Source organism: Columba livia, chromosome 1 (assembly GCF_036013475.1).
Source record: "Columba livia isolate bColLiv1 breed racing homer chromosome 1, bColLiv1.pat.W.v2, whole genome shotgun sequence".
Classification (NCBI taxonomy): Eukaryota; Metazoa; Chordata; class Aves; order Columbiformes; family Columbidae; genus Columba; species Columba livia.
In genome coordinates this window covers 182,955,105-182,974,632 of record NC_088602.1, presented here as the reverse complement: position 1 = coordinate 182,974,632, position 19,528 = coordinate 182,955,105, and the positions used below count along the sequence as shown (strand labels likewise).

The following is a 19,528-nucleotide window of genomic DNA, read 5'->3' as shown; positions in this document are numbered from 1 at the left end:
CAGACTATAGCATTTGTATATAGCATTCAAACCCCGACTCCCAAAAAAGTGTTTCAACTCATGACACTTTTTAAGTACAGAATCCTCTTGCATCTTATTCTCAGTATATATCTAAAAGAGATCAAATAAAGGCAAATGACTTTTACTTGTTAAAACAGCCCATACAGGAGCAGGGGATGGGTGTTCGTCCCCTTTCCTATTCTCAGTGGATGTAGGAATGGAAGGACTCAGTCTCACAGATAATTTACCATCGTTTTCTAGAGTGGGAACTGAAAGGTATATTCTGCATGAATTTCCAGCAAAACAAAGACTAGAGTAGCAGGCAGTGGATCAAATTCCCATTCACCTTTAGTCTTTGCAGCTGGTGTCAGGTATCAGATCACTGGATACCTGGTAGCTCAGTGTAGGAAATCAAACTGCTAATGCAAAGGCCAAAAAGGCCTTGGCTGCATTTAGTAGCATTGTTATTCCTTATGTTGAATTTGTAGTATTTGTAGAGTAACTACTATTAGATCTACATCAGGGTTGTTAAACTCTTTTTCACTGGGGGCCACATCAGCCTCGCGGTTGCCTTCAAAGGGACAAATGTAATTTTAGGACTGTAGGAGCAGTTACATTTATACAGTCCTAAAATTACATTTGGCCCTTTGAAGGCAACCGCGAGGCTGATGTGGCCCCGGTAAAAATGAGTTTGATACCCTCAAGCTAATTATTAAGCAAACTACATTGCAGTAATATCTGGAGAGGTGCTGGCTTTATTTTTTCTATTTTTTTTTTAGAATTAGAAGCTAGTTACTTTGTTTTAAAATGCAAAAACCTGTGGAAAAATGAATATTCTTGCATAGAGATCACACCTCGTTGTATCAGTCTTACAAGGAAAACAACACATTTCTACTTCTGTATCTGCAGGAGCAAAGATTAGTGAAATGTATACTACTGATATAGAAAACTCTTACTGGCTTATCTCAAACCATGTAAAATCATACTTTATCCCCATATAGTATATTTTAGATAGTGAAACCTAGCCATAGTCATCACTTTCATGTCAAAGCTTGGGCTTCTGCTAAATGCCAAAATCTCCTTGTAGGGTTTGCAGTGTGGGTCATAGTTGAAGATCTTATTCTTTGGATCTGCCTGTGAAACTATACTCTGGACCTTTCTCGGTTTGCAATAAACAAATAGTATTGGATGTGGGCTGCTTTTCTCTTTAATAAAGCAGGCACTAATGCACAAAGTGCCTTGTAAACTGTTATCGATCATATAATAGCTGCTTCATTTGACTACAGAATTACTGTGCCATGAGTGAACCTGTTAAAATGGTTTGATGTGCATTTTAGGACAAGGGGCAAGAGAGCAAGGCCAAATCTGATTGTCATTAAACGTAGTTATATACAAAAATAAATAAGAAACGGAGAATTGTATATACTTATACAAAGTTATGGATTTTTTTTTTTTTTCCGATTTTCAATATGGGTTTATCATGTGCAACTTCATATCCCTATCTATGACACGACCTTTTTTTTTCCTTCAGCTCTTTAGGCATTTAAAAGTTGAAACGTAGTTGTTTTTAATACAGCACTTAACGAGGTAAAGCATGTCTAGTAATTGCAACAGTCTTTTATGTCTAGTGTTTGGAGCAGTCCTTTTGGCACTGAAGGTAGAGGGTTCCTGTCCACAAAAATTGCCCGCTTATGACTGTGAGCAAGTTACGCAGTGATGGTTCTTACTGCAATCCCTGCTTCAAAGCCATCAGCATCTTCAGAGTACCTCCTTAGGCACAAGATCTTTCTGTGGGCACCTAAAGCTCAGGTAGTTTTCACCTCCACCACTGCTTGAAGGTGAGAAGGAGGTGGGTGGCTGGGTGCACCCAGGACACTTGCACTGTCAGGATACGGGTGCGCTAGATTTTGCTTCCTGAGCGCTAGGCTGAAAAAAATGCTGGAGATGATTGCTGTGACTCTCATGGCCCTGCTATTTCAGGGAATATATAAATATTCACTGGGTTCAGCATAGAAATTACATACCGCAGTGTTTGAGACATTCTTCAAAGACAGAAAATGTCTTGGTTCAGACTCTGATTTGCAAAAGGATTTTCAGTCTGTCTCACATGTCCCAGATGAGCATGCTAATCGCTTGGCTTCTCAGACTTCCCTGCAGCAACTATTCGACTTCGTATACAATCAGAAAATATTCATTATACCATAGGGAAAGTGAAAGTGCCTCTGAAGCCTGCCAGGTAGCACATGATTTTCCTAAGTGTGATCTGTATTCATGTCATCTTAGTAAATCCTACAGAGGAGAGACTTAAACCTCGATCTCATGTTACATGTGAATAGTCTCCCCAATGAGTTATATTATCAAAAGCATATTTAAAAAAATGAAAAATGCACTACAACTTTGTCTTTCTTCGCCCTCCTTTCAGAAGAAAGACTGGATAGCTTAGTTTTAGCCTGGATCCAAATCCAAGTTTTGGACTCCTGTGTGGATTGCACAAAAGTAGTGACTGTAGTGGGAGGGTCTTTTCTGTGCCATTATTTTGGAATGCTCTGATGAACTAGACAAGAGTGATGTAACCTGATTGCATGTTTACTGAGTGCAGCGTGGTGTATTCTGTGGTAGCAGTGCCAAACCTACATTGCAGCTCCACTGGAAACACTGTTAATTATACATTAATTTTAATTGATGAGTGGGCCTTAAGCTTTAGAGGAAACACATTCAAAATGGTGGGATTTCTCTTGCTGCTCTTGGCTTGGCCATGATCTCTTCCTTTTGGTGGCAGGGTTAATTTTTTAGCTATTGCATAGGGGTTCAAAATACAGCTCTTGAAAAATCTGGGTAAATAACATCTTGTTGCATGCAGCTTAGCTCATTTAGAGAAAAAAAGAAATTACTATATTATATCTAGTAGTTGGCAGGAACATGTTTTTTGAAATATGGTAGAGGCAAAACCTGAATTGGGAGGCTGGTTTTAAGACAAATCCAGGCTGTGGTTTGATTTTTAAAAGATCGTCTTAAGTCTGTCAGCCACAAACTGTTAATTTGTTTCTTTAAAAGATGAAGATGCACTAATAGGTTTTTCAAATGAATAGTTTACTGCCTGTAATAAATTCAGACTTGTTTCCATGTACCTGTGCAAAAATCTGCAGGCAGAGGGTCATCCAAACAGAAGTAGACTGGTCAATAAATGAGCAACTGCATGATGCACTGATTGAAGCATGGGGGATTCAAAGCCATGTTGTTGACAGATGTTTGGCAAGAATCCCATCATAAGGAGGGAAAAACTGTCATCTTAGGGGGGAAACTTATTCATCAAATCATATAGTAAGTTAGGTTAGAAGGATCCTCAAAAGGTTATGTGGTCCAACACCAGTTCAAAGAAGAATCAACTTCAAAGTGGAATCTAATTTTTTTGAAGTTCAGTGAGGTTGCTCATTCGAAGGCAGATTTCATAACACTGCTATCATTTTCATTTAACCAGACAAAAGCAAATTTCATAAAGCAAGCATCTGTGGTTTTAGGGAGCTATTGTTACCTTATATGTGGGTTTTTTTCCCCAGCATACATGTCAGTTGATACTAAATCTCAGTCTGGCTCAGTGGCTGTATGAGAGTCTGATGGGAAAGATGAGTTAAACCAACCCAATACACGAGCTCATCTGACAAGGTGCGAGTTCTGAGACAAGTGTGGCAATGGTGGCATTTGGATAGAAACACTGGTGTGTGCTTTGGGGCACTATGTGACTTCTTAGACCTATTTACCTGCATTCAACAGCCTCTTGGCCCTCTGATAATATATTTTCTCTATGGTTACCATCAAACAGCGAGAAACAAACAAACAAAAAAAAACAGGTGGAAAACCTGTTTTGGCTTTTGTATCTCCTATTTTATAGAAGCAATGCAATGGAGAAACTTCTTTGAGGGTGCCAGAGCACTGGAACAGGCTGCCCAGAGAGGCTGTGGAGTCTCCTTCTCTGGAGACATTCAAAACCCACCTGGACACATTCCTGTGTGATCTGCTCTGGGTGAACCTGCTTTAGCAGGTGGGTTGGACTAGAGGATCTCCAGAGGTCCCTTCCAACCCCAACCATTCTGTGTTTCTTGTCAGCAGGGTTCACAGATGTGTCAGTGATGTCTCAAATGCATTTTGTGTCTACATATCACTAACGTTTAAACAGCAAGTACGTTTGTTTAATTACTCTAGTTCTGTGACAGTTCATTAACCTGTCAGTTTTAATCTTTGTTACGTTTTGTGACAAGGAGATTGTGTATTCCATTTTGATGTGTTTAAGAATTAGATGTCACTGAAGGCTGCTATTTGAAATACTTTCAAAATAACAATAGTGCTCATATGCACTTCACTAAGTACACAATGAATTAAGGCATTCCTTTTTGTTATCAACAAATACTAAAGCTGAAAGATTAAATATGGAGAGAACTTTGCACATAAATTGTTGTTCAAGATCATCTGGCCCCTAATGACCACTTTGACATATAAAAAAATCCTTAAAGGTTGCAGACTTACAGACCAGTCACATGTATTTTTGTACATTTTTACAGCAGTTGAAGCTTGTATTGTTGTCTGTGAAAGTTCTGGCTTTACCATAGGGGTTTCAAAAATCAAGTTCAAGGTAGACTTTTGATCTAGTTATCTGTAAGTGTCCTACATAGACTGTGTTTTGTAGACTGTGCTGGACATAAGGGTTCTAATAAAGGTAAATTCATACTATGCACTTGGGTATTGCTAAAGGAATTGTTTCTAGAGAAGAATGAAAAATGTGCCGTCATCATACTGTCAAGGGTATCTTGTATCCAGTAGGCACTAATGACTTGCTGTTTGTCTCGGTACTTCAATTATGCATATGATTGAAATGGCATCCAATTTAAACACAGAAATTCTGAACTAAGGCTACATAATGAGAATAGCTGGCTTATATTTCCATCTGAGAGTTGGGTTATGTTTTAGCAGTGAGGTTTTTATAAGCCTTTTCAAAAAATTCATTCTGCTCATTACTATTCAGTACTGTTGTTGACTTCATTTACTTTATCTACCGAAAGAATAAAAACTCTTAAGACTCCTTCAAATGATAAATAATAGAATATATATGCATGATCTTAGCTCCTTTAAGCGTTATGTTTACAAATTCATTATGAATGTTACCTGGGCTTTTCTGGTGGTGGGGCTTTGATTTTTTTAACACTCTCTTTAGGTCCCAGTTAAACATTTACTGTTTCTTCATTTGAAATAAAACACAATTGGAGTGCCAGTAGCTAACAATTATGTGAAAGCTATTTACATGGCAAAGCTGCACTTCAAGAAGGAGAAAATAACAGGTGTTTCCCTGGAACCTTTTGTCTGTAATTTGTACTAGAATCGAAATAAAATGCTTATAATTGTAAAATCGTGTATTTTGTGCAGTGCCTAATATTCTACATAATAAATCAGTATGTAAAAATTTAATTTTAGAAGTTTTTGAGCAAGATGATTCGCCTTACAATGTGACAATGTAGCACATAAATGGGTATTGATGTGTGAGTATCGTTAATAGAAAAAGGACATCAGTGGGCATAAGTAAGAACTGGAGAAATTATTGCTGATATCTCTGTTGGCTGTATAAGGAGTTTAGACTGGATAGTCACTTGGCCTTCTGGTCCTTTAATCTTCATCATGTGGTGATTGTGTCAAGAAATACTTGAAGCTCTACCACCTCCTCTGTGAAGAAATTCCAAGCCAGTTTTCTTGTGATATATAATGTCGTTTGCATTTAAATGTTTATGTTCCATGTGAAGAAAAACAACCAACCAACCAACCAGCATTCCACACTTGAGGGCAGTTCTGACAAAAGCCTTAAGTACAAGAGCTCATTTAATTCATGAGCTCCAAGAAAATTGTCAAAATTTTGCAAAGGCTGTTTTTCTTGCATTTTTACTGAGCTGAAAAACCATAACTTAAAGCTGAGGAGAAGAGAAAGAGTTTGTAGTTTCCTTTGATAATTCAAAGTAATAGCAATCAAGTCTTTAACAAGGCCAGTGAGGATTGAATCTACCTCTCCTTTTTTTTCCTCTCTGTTTCCAGACTGTAGTTTGTGGAATTTAAAACATAGATTTTGTTGTGGCCAAATTGCACAAGATTTATACAATTATTTTCCCTAGATCTCATTAAATCAATAAATCATTTGTTTGCCAATAACATTGTGGAAACCTACTGGTTTTATCTTTGCAGTGATAATTTGACCACTTAAAATACTACCAGAAATGGGAACACCTGTATGCTTTCAGATCACTTTAACACCCTTAGGCAGCTTTATTTGGACAGATGTCTTATTTTATTACCGTTCTTAAAATACAAACATTGCTGAATAGTATTCTGTCCAAGTTATATTTTTGGGTTTTCTTTTTCCTGTCATCTTCCTGAGCAGCTGCTAGGCATTTTCTTCTCAATATGATCTAGGATTCTCTGCTGCCAAGAGATAGAAGCTAAATGTAAATGCTTTCCCCTCCCCGCAGAAGCTCAAATGCAAATAAGCACTCTGTAAGTGTAATGAACAGTTAGTTGCCTTTTGTAATAACTAAATGCAGGAATCAATAATGCAGTATAAAATCTGTTTAAAGGTAAAATGACCGATCTAACAATAATCTGAAATGCTGATTCAGCAACTTGTCATTTTTCAGTATTCTCTTTCTTCCGAATGTTAAAAAATAATCTGCGGTGAGCTATGGTGGAATTTAATTGTGAGAAATTCTGTGTGCTTGCAAAATAAATAGGAAAAGATCTGTTTGCAGTACCGCAGAGTTTTGTAGTAATACTTTAAAAACTGGAGTAAATAAAGAATAATGGCTAACACAAGAGGTTTTAATTACCACTAGGGAGGTAATTGTAATGTTTTCTGAGGGGACAAAGCCACACTGTGTACCTAATTAAAGAAAATGTGCCAGTCCTTCAGAGACTGGATAATCATTTTCATTGTTCTAATGTTCTAGAAATGAAAAACTTATAGTTATGAAGTTTTGGATCTTGTAGATGGTGTAATGATCATATCGGCCACAGTCAGATGCGGTGTATGGTGGCATGTTGCAGTTATCTTTGCTTTGTTCGTGCACAGCTGTTCCAGCAGGAATGCTTTGTTTTTTTCCAAAGCTGATCATTTTATTGTCTAGTGCATGAAATGAGATGAGAAAGAACTGATGTTGACATACATTATCAGAGTGGAATTAAATTAAAGGACATTTGTTTTATGACAGAGAAAGGTATTCATGTTTCCATAGGAGAAATGTGAATTAATTACCTTTTTATCTACTTATACAAAAAGAACATCTGCATTCTTTTGTTTGCATTGCTTTTCTTTGAGTGTCTTCTCCATCGCTCCCAGACTGGCTGCTGACCAAAGTCTTTGGAAGCCTGTTCCACCTTGAACCCTGTCTCTTCACTGTCTGGCGATTAAACCTTATTTTCTACAATTGGACCAGTAACATTTTGTCTCCGCCCCTTACTTTCTTCTCCATAAAGATAGCTTTAATCACTTGTAAATTGAGTTCAGTGGCTTTCTGGCCATTATGGTATACAAAATTCTGGTTATGTTTTGGTGAGGAAGGTGATGTCTCTCAACTAGTCGCTGCTTCTTCATTCCACTTTGTTTTGCAGTGTGTCTGAGGAAGTCCCTGTTCAACTGAATATGCAACCTCCTGAAAATCTGAATTGCTCTGTGATGTTAGCTCTTGTCAATAGTCATGTAACTTGATTTATAAGGATACAAACTTTAGTCCTTTGTAAAATGTTCCATCTTTTTCAAGTAACCCATGACTTTTATTTGAAATGTGTGATTCCTCAGTCACGATGAATGCCTAGTTTCTTTGGCAAGTATATTGTATTTTTATAGACCCATAAATATGGGATTGCTGTGGCTTGTAACTGGCCACAGGCTTTGTATTTAGCTGACAACACAGTCCTCTACCTATCTGGCTTTGGCTGGGTGGACTTGTCTTATCCTGCCTGGAGATTTGTTCTGACTTATAAAATCATATATCTAATGACAAAATAATAAATTATATCTACTTCATTTTAGCTCCTGCTTAGCTTCATACAATTGTGAGTTGTAACACGCTTTGGTATATATGTTTTGTATTTGATAGGTAGTTACAACATGTAGTAAGTCTGTGTAGAGTTCGGTATATATAACCCTAGACTAAAATGGAACATAGAAGAGTAAAGATATGACCATAACTGAGATGTTCAAAGTACTGCCTTGGGATGATACTGGAATCACCAGACCTATGAACAGCTCACCAGTGGCCAGTTACTGGTCATTACGTAGTGTAACCTTGAGAACAAAATAAAACCAGTTTAGGGGAAACAAAGAACAGACACGTGGCAAATATAAAACACATTATATATGATGGATTAAGATGTAATGCAGACTTGCAGACCAATGAAGAAATAACAAAGTGTTCAGCACATTGACAAACATAGAAATTACTCCAGGGGGAGCTTAGCGGAGGAAGAAACTGGCAACATCGCTCCTCATGGCAAAGGACTTGGGATGCTGAGAACTTGCTCACCCCCCACCACCTTCCCGGGTTGAAACCATTGACCTTAAGACCCCAGGAGGTCAGTGAAAGAGTGAGCAAGTGGTAGGTACTAGAAAGATTGTGTGTGTATATATGTCATTTTAACAGTATTTTGTTTGGAGTGTGTTAATAGCATTGTAAATGGCCTAAGTCTTTGATTACACTGTTACAACTTTCATTAGGACTAAAAATAAGTTCCTGGCTTTTCATATACAGTGTGTTCCTTTTGCTCATCACATGGTCCTGAATGTAACACATGAGTGGGAATTCAAGCAGCCTATCTTGTAACTCGGGTATCACACCTCAGTAACAGTAATTGCAAAAGTAGTGGAGCTTTGAGAGAGCAGTCAAACTTAATTTGGGATCACCTTCTTTTCATCGATTTTATAAAGTCATTGCGCTCCTAACTTCAGCATTTTTACCAGATTTATAAGATCTTCTGCTTTACTTCTTGGCAATTCCCTTGTTATTTGGAAGCTGGATCTTCAGTGGCAAGATTGTTAACCTGAAACCTTGGGTTTTGGAGGGTCTTCAGATGGCCTTCCCTGGACATCTTTGCTCTGTTTCCATTCTGATTTAGTGTTGCTCTTTTATCTTGTACTAGACTGTTTAACCTTTTAGCATTTTTAAGTACTATAAGTACTATAAGTAAAATGACTAAACCATGTTTCAAGTGTGTTGACTGACAGAGTTTCTTGATGCTTTTGGATACAAAGGGATAACGCTTCTTTTTCTAGCAAAGAATGCTGGGAAAAAGAGAGCTCTAATACCTTTCTTGCCTTGTATGACCAAGTGCTTCAAATCCTTGGCAGGCAACTCATTTCTCACTTTAAAACTATTTTGCTATTAATGAGATTTTTTTACATTTATCTCATTTTTGAGCTAAACAAAATTCTTCAAGGAAATCTGTGAAATTTGTGCTCAAACGAAACTGTAGTACTGATTTGATCTGAGGTCTTCAACTTATTGTTTGGAAAACACAATAACTTTACTCAACACCAGGCAGTTTACAATATCTGATTAACACTGTTGTGGTTGATGTGATCTGTTTTTTTAGGTGTCCATACATATGTCTGTATAACAGTTTCTTAAAATATTGAAGAAAAAGGGTTGGAGGTGGGCTAAATATATTTTTAGGTGAACTATGCCCAGCCTAACTTTTCCCATCCAGGAATGAAAAAGTTTTCACCTGCTCTAACACTCTGAATTTTACCTGTATGATTTTTTACCTTTTTTCTCATCTACACCAGTAACAATTATCACTACTTCCTAAAGGTTGTTAACTGGGTAACCACAGAACAAATTCCCATTACCAAAGTAATTGATATCCGTGGCATAAATACAATCCTTAAAATCAGAATAGACTTCACTGAATGCTTTTCCTTGCGAGATTGGTTTATGTAATCAGTTGGAGATGTGTAGGTGAGCTGTTTTTCGTAAGAGAATGGAAGTCTGGTCAGAGTATCACATTCTCTGGAGTTGCCAAAACAATGAAATGTAAGTGTAGGTAAGAGAAGAAAGATAGAAGTTGTCATGCTAATTAGGTCTCTGATCTCTTTAGTGCAGTCGCCTGAACTGGCAGCACTTAGTACAGATTTTTCAAGCTCTGATTTAAGAACCGTCAAACTTCAAGTAAATTTATTCACTTAAATAGTAACATGGTTGTAGGGGAAATTTCTTCCAAAGCCCAAAGGACTGATGACCTTGTTCAGTTTGTGTGTACATGGTATTTACTTAAGCTTAATCTGAAGTTAATTGTGACTCTTCTGAGTTGTCTATTTATCTCCAGCTGTTCAGTGCGTATGAAGAGTTTGCTCTTATCTTCTCCTTGATCTGTATGTTGACATGTGATAAGCTGTAGTAATGTTGAAGGTCAGGGAAGATTAATCTTTACAAGCCGCATCATCTTGACACTTGCCTCTGTGATTATATATGATATAACCAAAAGGCATGCCCGTTGTTTTTTTTAATGTCAGCTGTAATGAAGTATACTGTTTGCAATTTATTTGTATACTGCAGATATAGTAGATGAAGTTATTCTTCCTTGGTTCTAGAGACATAAATATTGGAAAATTATTATATTGCCACCCTCCCATTTTGCATGTCTTCTATCAAACATAGGAAAGAGCATGATTAATTAAATCTGATGAATATTGAAAAAAATTGAAATTTTAGTCATTATGGAAATTACTGTGCCGAAGTTAAAAATATTGATTATGCTATGTTGGTTTATTAGTGTGTGTTTCTTCAGATTTTGGATTAATAAATTGTATAACTTTGTTAAGTGTTACATTATAATGAGATGTGCATGTTTCTACCATAGATAGGAACCATTGTTTTGCTTATTTTCTTGCAAACCAATTAACACGAACCAAATCGTGTTGAAGTGAGTGAAAAATTGAACTGGTAGAAAATTTTACTGATTGATGTTTCTCTAAATTAACATTTTTCTATTTTTTTTCCCAATTAAGGCCTGAATCCATCTCTATTGAGATAATTTTGGTCCAACATGTCATCGTAGTTCAGCTGCACATCAGTAATAATTTGCTAATGGTTTTTCATGGGTAGTTGTTTTCAAGTCCTTATTGATTTCTGGATGTTGGTACCTTCCTCAATAGATGGTTCAATATTATTAAACTTCCTCTGAATTTTCTGAGTTCTCAGGAATGCATATATACTTTCAAGTGTATACAGTTTTTAAGAAGTAGTGAGGACTACTGTTTGAATGTGAGGAATCTGTTTGAATGGCTTATTTTTTTCTTGTTTTTCTCTTCGTTCTCAGGTTTGGCAGTTTCTCTTCAGTTACTTCATGGAGACATAGAACAAATTAGGAGAGAATATACATCCATGTTTACCCATGGAGTATCCATAACGAGGAAACTAGGTTTTTCCAATATCATAATGCCTGGTAAGTTTAAAATAAAAATCTCCCAATAAGCAGCAGAAGAAAGAACTAATGAGAAATTACTTAGTTTTTAGCTGCTTTCCAAATAAATACTGTATTCTAAAACTTCTTAAACTTTTCCAGAGACTTTTATGTTAGGGTTTTTTTTTCCAGATAGAAGGAAACTGTGTCCCAGTGGCCCCATTGCATTACACATTGTACGGTTACTATATCAGTGTCAAAAGGGCATAAAGCCATAGCAGCCTTTTTTTGAGAGATGGAAGCCCATTTTATAGAAGGGAAGATGACTGAACACAAGACTGTTGAGCTCTATGCAGAGAAAGGGGTAGCCAGCAGAAAATTATGGATTTAGGAGCTGGTAGCTTTCTAAATAAGGATTCACAGAATTTCACTGACTCTGTACAGCTTCTGGTTTCACAAGGCTTGTGTCTCAAATACTGGAAATGGGTAATAATAGGGATGTAAGGGGCTTTATTTTTCTTATACTGTATGACAAATTATGCAGATACAGATCCTAATGAAGGTAGAAAGTTTGTGTCAGTGTGCACGGGGAGAAACAAATACAGAAAGGTCATCTCAGCAATAGCTATAGTTCTGTTCCTGAAATGAAATTTTTAAAAAGTCTAATGGGATGCTTGAAGTTATAAGGCAAATGTCTCTTTAAGGGATACTTGCAGGCAGACTAGTTTGGCATGATAGTGGTGTGTTGTTGCTGAGAAATGTTGCAGGACTGAGCTCATATCTTGGTTTCAGCTGAGTCCACGCACAATGCCTCAACTCTCTCAGATGCAAATCATCCTTATGACTTGCAGATTTTTAACAGAGACTACCTTCTTATAAAGATCTGTCTTTGCGTTCCTGTGTACCTAAATCAGATGTAAACCAAGGTTCCGAGGCAAGAATAAATAAGCCTCAATACTTCACTGATCAAGGAGTTCTTAAATAGGCATTTAAAACTCAGTAATGAGACTCAGCTTTAGCTATGGGCATGTATTTCTCTTGAACTTCTGCCTGAAACTTGACAACTGAGAATTCACTCTTGTATTCTTACTGCCAATTAAACATCTGCCCTTCTACATTCTTGATTAGTACTATTAATCACTTAAAACATGCAAAGAACATAAATTAATAAAACAGTTTTAGTATTATGGTGAAAATACTCTGCTGTTGTCACTGCAAGATTTAGAAAAATAAAACGCATGAGTTGGGTACCATTTAATTTAAAGGTAGATTATCTATGTATGTTCAGTGGAAGCATTCAATGGAAATCTAGGGTTTATTTATTATGTTACTGTTGGATTTGTAACTTGGATCAAATGAGTGGTGTATTATAGATAATATGGTTGATAACAGTGGAAGCAGTTTTACTCAGCACACTAACTGATATTAAGAAAGCTTTTTTCATTTATCTGTGACTTAGTGACCTTCTGCTCTGTGTTATCAGTTTTTTTAAGTTCTATAAATAGCTCTTGTATCCACTTGCTTTCCAGTTGTGAAATAACGTGATGTGATAAACGGTAAAAAAGATGTTATAGAATAGTACTGTGTAATCAGCTGCTGGAGGAGCTTTTCAACTGAGTTTCAAAGAATTGCACAGGCTCAGTTTGTCCCTTTTTATTTTTTAAAGATAATATATGGATTCTGGTGTGCTGCTTTCTCAGTCCAAATGTATACATACCTCAGAAAATGTCCAACTTTTATTCTGTGTTTACTGTCATAGCAGAGATTTCTCCTCTAGAGAAATAACCATCCCACTCTTGCAATGATGAGTTCCAAAGGCTAAGCAGAGCAGTATGCCCCAGGCACTGAGATGCCCGCAGGAACCTAGCCTTTGAAATACTTTTTTCTTTTAAAGCTCCCATTTCATTTTATTTCTCTTCTAGAGTCTTTTTTCAGAGATAAATTATAGAACTTCATCTTTTGCCACTGGAAATGGCCATTAATTAGACATTTTATATTTTTGTTGAATGTAAGCGTGTTGCTGTGGCTAATTAGCACTTAGGTTAGGGTTCTGAACCAGATTCTCTTGAATTATTCAATAAGAAATACTTCATGCTGCTAAACTACAGTGTCTCTTCTATAAATGCCATATTTTAAGTCCCTCTCCTATTCTGGTGTATTTAAACTCGCTTTGACCTCCATTTTTCGTTATATCAGTCCTTTTCTGTTCTGAGGTTTTGCTGTTAAAAGTAACTAGGATCAGCATACATGCCAAACCAAAATGTTGTTGACAATAATCGTGCATGTTTTTATAGAGCAATACTTTTTATGTCACTGAAGCCTGACAGGGTGAAGCCACAGAATGCTCTTTCCAGGACCTGTGGAATTTTTTAATGAAGAACTCCAAGTGTTCTAGGAAATGAAGTAGATGGCTAGAAAATAAAAAAGCACGTATTATTCAAAAAGGCTGTGAAATAAGTAACTCACTTTATTCTAGCTGACAGTAGAAGGAAAGGCAGTGAAAGTGTCACCTTGTGAGTCTAATCAACATGCATTTTCTAGATTTAACTGGGATTTAAGGGCAGACTCTCTGCAACCACTCGTAAGCTCCTTTCCAGCATCCCAGTGCGGCAGTCTGCGGATATACAAGCCACTGTACTCTCAGAAAGCTTTGTGTAACATAGAAGGGCAACTCTGCTTACACCCTGCATTTTTCTGTTCATTTCCTGAAAGGACAAACAACCACATCATTACGTAGTGTACAAAATTTAGCATGTAATATTTACAAATATACTACTTAAGCAGTACTTTAAGTTAGATTAATGTACATAATAGGTGATGGGATGTGAAAAGCCTTCTGTATTTTTCTATACATACTTTTACCAGTTTTTTTCTGGTTTTGAGTGCACTCTTATGGAGTCCTTTTCCAAATTTAACTTAGAGCATCTGTATCAGTGCATGACTTTAGTGCTGCGTATGCTCATGTGTTCTGGCACATATGTATCTACCTATTTCTCCGCATTTTTGTGGAAGATATCTAATTCCACAAAGAAACCTTATCATTTAGTGTGTTTTGTCTGGTGTTTTAAGAATTGGAATAAACTCTAGCACAGCTGTTTGTCTAAATGAGGACTTACTGGAGGAGCTGTAGCTCCCCACTAGGGCTGCCAGTTGTAAACAGACTCTCATCTATCATATGGTAAGCATCCATGTTGTTGCACATCTGCCTTTCTTGTTCTTATCAGACCAGAACTGCATCGGGTTCTCTTTATTTAAGCTATATTGTTCTTAATAGCACTAAGTCTATTACTGGTAGTAGTTGTCTTGGCTACTTGGTACCGTCAAAGCCAGAATCCATTCAGCGTGAGACGTTAGCACATAGAGTAACCTCATGCCTTTCTGTAGGAATCTTTTTTTACTAAGCAGTTCAGTTAGGTCCAACCGTTACTTCCTGGAACTTTACCTACAAACTTACTCTATGCAGCATGTCTGGAATATAAAAGATAATTCTTATTTAAAACAGCTATAGATACGATTTTGGAAGTCTCTGTATCTTAGAGAGGACAGCAGCTCACCCCCAAACATCGTAGTCCATAAAGTGTACTGCAGCATGTGAACAACCTACCTGTTGGCTGACACCTCACCAGATTTTCATAGCTGGATATCAATTAGATATAGACAACCCTTTTCATCTTATAATCTCAACTGGTGGCATTTACGACCACCACTTGCTGTGAGTTAAGATCAGACTTTGTATTTCTTCCTGTACATTGGAATTATGAAACTCTTATGATATTAGAAGACATTAAAGGATTGGTGAGTCAGTACAATGATATTACATTGACCATTGTTTTCCTTGTATGTGAACTTAGAGGGTCTATAATGCTGGTATCTATAACTGAGCTAGTCAGCCCTGACTGGAAAGTTCTTGGCTTGTAATCCTTCACTTTGATTTTTTTGGTCATCTTCTAATCCTGTGCTATAATTTCACTAATAACATAGCTAAATAGTCCATATGAAGCTGCAGGATTAATTTCTGTAATGGAATTTTCATACTTTCTGACTTATTTGTCAAACAATAAAAGTCATGTTTTGTTTCTCAATATTCTGTCATTTTTTTATCATTTTTGCTCATTCAGCAGATAGAATGAACTGTCCAGGATGTTGCAGTGCTTTTAAGTTTCATACATTAAGCTTCCATATGCTTAATTTAGGAAAAATAACTTTTTTTTTTTTACCATCGTATCTGTATTGCTTTGCATTTGTCAACTTTTAACTTCATCAGATGTCCTTTAGCTGTCCAGTTAATCTCAGAATCCTGTCAGAAAGCTACTGAATATACTCATTACTCCTTCATATGCATTATTACAGGGCCTTTTATTCCTTTAGTGTGCAAGCACACCTCTCCAGTCTTCCTTACTGTCTATTTTCAAAAGCTTTTAACTAGAACTGACATCTTTGTATTTGTATACAAATGATCTCACCAAATGCTGTCCTTGTTATAACATGCATTTTTCAATGATGTGATTTTGACTAGAAGCATATTCCTGCTTCCAAAACTTAGAATAAGAGTCTGGAGGGCAAGAATGTAAAGAAAACTATGGAACCTGTTCTTGTCATCGTGCTAAGTGTCTGTAGATGTCAGTGAGCTTAGACTTAGTAAAGAGCTGTTGATTCTAGGAAAAGAAATACATGTCTGACACACTTAAGAATTTTTCTCCCACAAGTAGTGGTATCAATTCTTTTCTAGTTGTCTGTATCCTGCATCAAATAAAAGCAGCCTAAATTTAACACCTGCCTTTGTTTGCCGTTCTGATTTCCAAGAATCCAGAAATATGTATTTTTAATTTCTGAAAGTAATATTGCTTGGATATATCAGTTACACAAAATATGTTCAAGCAATATTGTAGAGTAAAGACACCCTGAATTTTGACCTTTCATTAAACTGTAGTAATCTATAGGGAATATCCTCTGCTTTCCAAATCCTATTTTAATACCTTTTAAAGCTTTGATCCTGTGTACCAAAGGAATTATCATTTCTACAAGTCACTGGAGGAAACAAAGATACTAACATATGACTACATACTTGGTTAGACAAGTGCAAGGAACTTCTGTATTGTTTTCCTTCTCCTTCCTACCTCCTCTGTCTTATTTTCTTGGTTCATTAGGAACTGAAGGAAAAATAAAAGAGCATTATGGAAAGGGAAGAAAAGCCAGAGTTTAATTAGACTTCCCTAGATTTAAAGCATCTGGAAGTGGAGAACAGGGAAAAGTCTTCTGCAGTTTATAATACTGAGCTTTCTTTTGAGCGTAGAATAAGTAGCAGTGATGCATGGGAAGTGTATACAAGGATAGTTACGACTTGGAAGTTTTTCTTCAATAAACCAGGTAAGGAGCACTAGCAAACTAGCAAGTTTATGCTTTAGCTCTGTAAAAATAAATAGTGTCTCAAAATTCTGTTGGAAATATTCTCTTTATTTTGTAGCTATACAAAATCAACAGGCCAATGTTCTCTTTTAAAAAGGCTCATACATATTTTATTCTTCGCTTGTTCAAAGCAACTTACTTTATATCTCATTGTTAAAAGGAAGAGGAAAAAAAGAAGTCACAGAGCAATGGAGTCTTGCATGGTAGATCTACAGTCCACTTGAAATCTGAAAGCATTACAGTTTGGGAATCCCTTGTAAAGGGCATTTCATTTGCTTATTCAGCTGTTTTCTGATGACAGTTTCTTAGGGCTTGTTGAGAGTTTCTGTAATAAAACTGAAAATGCAGATAATGTTCTATTGAAAAAGAACAGTAGTGTAACTGAGAAATGTTTTTTCATCTTTGTCTTTAATAGCCAGGACTCATTTAATCCGATAGTAAAAAGGCAGTAGTGTTCCCAAAGTCACCAATGCTCTTAAAATTCTAGCACATGCAGACTTGTTTTAATGTTTGCCTTGCGTAAACAAGAATATCAGTGATGATATGAAAACCCGCTGGCAGTATAGAAATAATAGAAATGGTCATATTTCTTTCTGCCCGTGCCCTGTCATGTACTTAAATGTAGACACACACACCACCCCAAATAAGTTTTTTTAAGTAACATTCAGAGTGTCTCAATCTATTTGAGCACTAAGTACAACATTTTCTCATTCTCGAGTCATGTGTGAATATTACTCATAAATAACAATTATTGTGAGTCTATGCAAAAGCTTTTTGGAAATAGCAATACTTTGCCACAATAATGGAGAAGTCAAGGTATCGCTGTATGGGGAGAAAGTACTGAACAGGCAGCTGACTAGTGGTGTCATGGTCTTTAAATGTGACACACATTTACTGGCAGCTTCAAGCATGTCACTGAGATTTCTTTTGTTTCTTAAAAGTGTTGAACATATTTGCTGATAAGCAAACAGCCATACTTTTGGTATCTTCTACAATGCAAAACAAAAAAGAAATTGTTTCAATAATAGGATTTCACTTCTTACAGTGGTGAAATTCTTTGTGGAGTGCAATGTGCTTGTGTCTTCCTGAGCTGATCTCCTATAGGATGCCCATCTCTCAAATAACATACTTCTTTCTATACTGTGATTTTCATGAATGATGTTAGATTGCTTTGATTTTTTTTTTTTTTTTTTTTTTTAATTAAATACAACTGTGGATCATGTGTAAGAAATTGGTAAGGGAAGGCATGAGACTGGCATGGCTGCATAAAGACCTGGTGGTCAAACTAAAGGGCAAGAAGGAAATGCACAGGCAGTGGAAGCAGGGACAGGTATCCTGGGAAGAGTAAAGGGACACTACCTGGTTGTGTACGGATGGGTTCAAGAAGGCCAAGGTACAGCTGGAGCTGAACTTGGCAAGGGATGCAAAGAATAGTAAGAAAATCTTCTACAGGTATGTCAGCCACAAAAGGAAGGTCAAAGAAAACATATCCCCCTGATGAACATGACTGGCAAACTGGTAATAATGGACAAGGAGAAGACTGAGGTACTCAACAACATTTTTGCCTGAGTCTTCACTGGTAAGCTCTCTTCCCACATCTATTGAGTGAATGGACCTCAAGGCAAGGAGTGGGGGAGCAGAGTCCCTCCCACTGAAAGAAAAGATCAGGTTTGAGATTGCCTGAGGAACCTGAACATAGAGAAATCTAAAATGTAAAAAAATCCCTCTCCAGCTTTCTTGTAGGTCCCTTATAGGTACTGGAAGGATTCTATGAGGTTTCCCCAGAACCGTTTCTTTTCCAGGCTGAACAACCCCAGGTCTCTCAGCCTTTCTTCACAGGAGAGGTGCTCCAGCCCTCTGAGCAGCTTTATGGCCCTCCTCTGGCCTCTATCTGAAATATCCATGTGCTCCTTATGTTGGGGGCATCAGAGCTGGATGCAGTACTCCAGGCTGGGGTCTCACGAGAGTGCAGTAGAGAGGGAGAATCACCTCCCTTGGCCTACCAGTGAAGCTTCTTTTGATGTAACCCAGGATATGGTTGGATTTCTGGGTTGCAAGCACACATTGCCAGATCATGTTGAGCTTCTTATCAACCAACACTCTCAGGTTCTTCTCCTCAGGGCTGCTCTCAGTCCATTCTCTGCCCAGCCTGAATTTGTGCTTGGATTGCCCTGACCCCTGTGCAGGACCTTTCACTTGGTCTAGTTGAACTTGCATGAGGTTCACATGGGCCCACCTCTCAAGCCTGTCAAGGTCCCTCTGAATGGCATCCCATCCCTCAGGCTTGTCAGTTGCACCACTCAGCTTGGCATCATCTGCAAATCTGCTGAGAGTGCACTTAATACCACTGTGTATGTTACTGATGAAGATACTGAACAGTACTCGTCCCAGTACAGATTCCTGAGAGATACCACTCATCACTCAACTCTATCCAACCACTGACAATGAGCTGTTGACCACTACCCTGAGGCTGTGACAATTCAACCAACTCCTTATCCACTGAACAGTCTATCCATCAAATCCATATCTCTGTAATTTAGAGAGAAGGATGGGAGATGAAGGGATTACCAGCAGCCCTGTGGAAAGGGAGCTGGGTTTACTGGTGGATGAAAGGTTGGACATAAGCTGGCCATGTGCACTTGCAGCCCAGATGGCCAATCCTATCTTGGACTGCATAAAAAAAAAGTGTGGTCAG

At 37.3% G+C, this 19,528-nt stretch overlaps 1 protein-coding gene across 6 annotated transcripts in view; it reads left to right on the top strand.

The window, feature by feature from the left end:
* Window positions 1–19,528, top strand: part of DOCK4 (dedicator of cytokinesis 4) — a 237,762-nt gene that overhangs the window by 118,770 nt on the left and 99,464 nt on the right. For all 6 annotated transcript variants that reach the window (XM_065048727.1, XM_065048725.1, XM_065048726.1 and 3 more), the window contains one exon: window positions 11,344–11,469. In XM_065048727.1, the coding sequence (XP_064904799.1) occupies window positions 11,344–11,469 (126 nt within the window). The remainder of the gene's footprint in view (window positions 1–11,343; window positions 11,470–19,528) is intronic.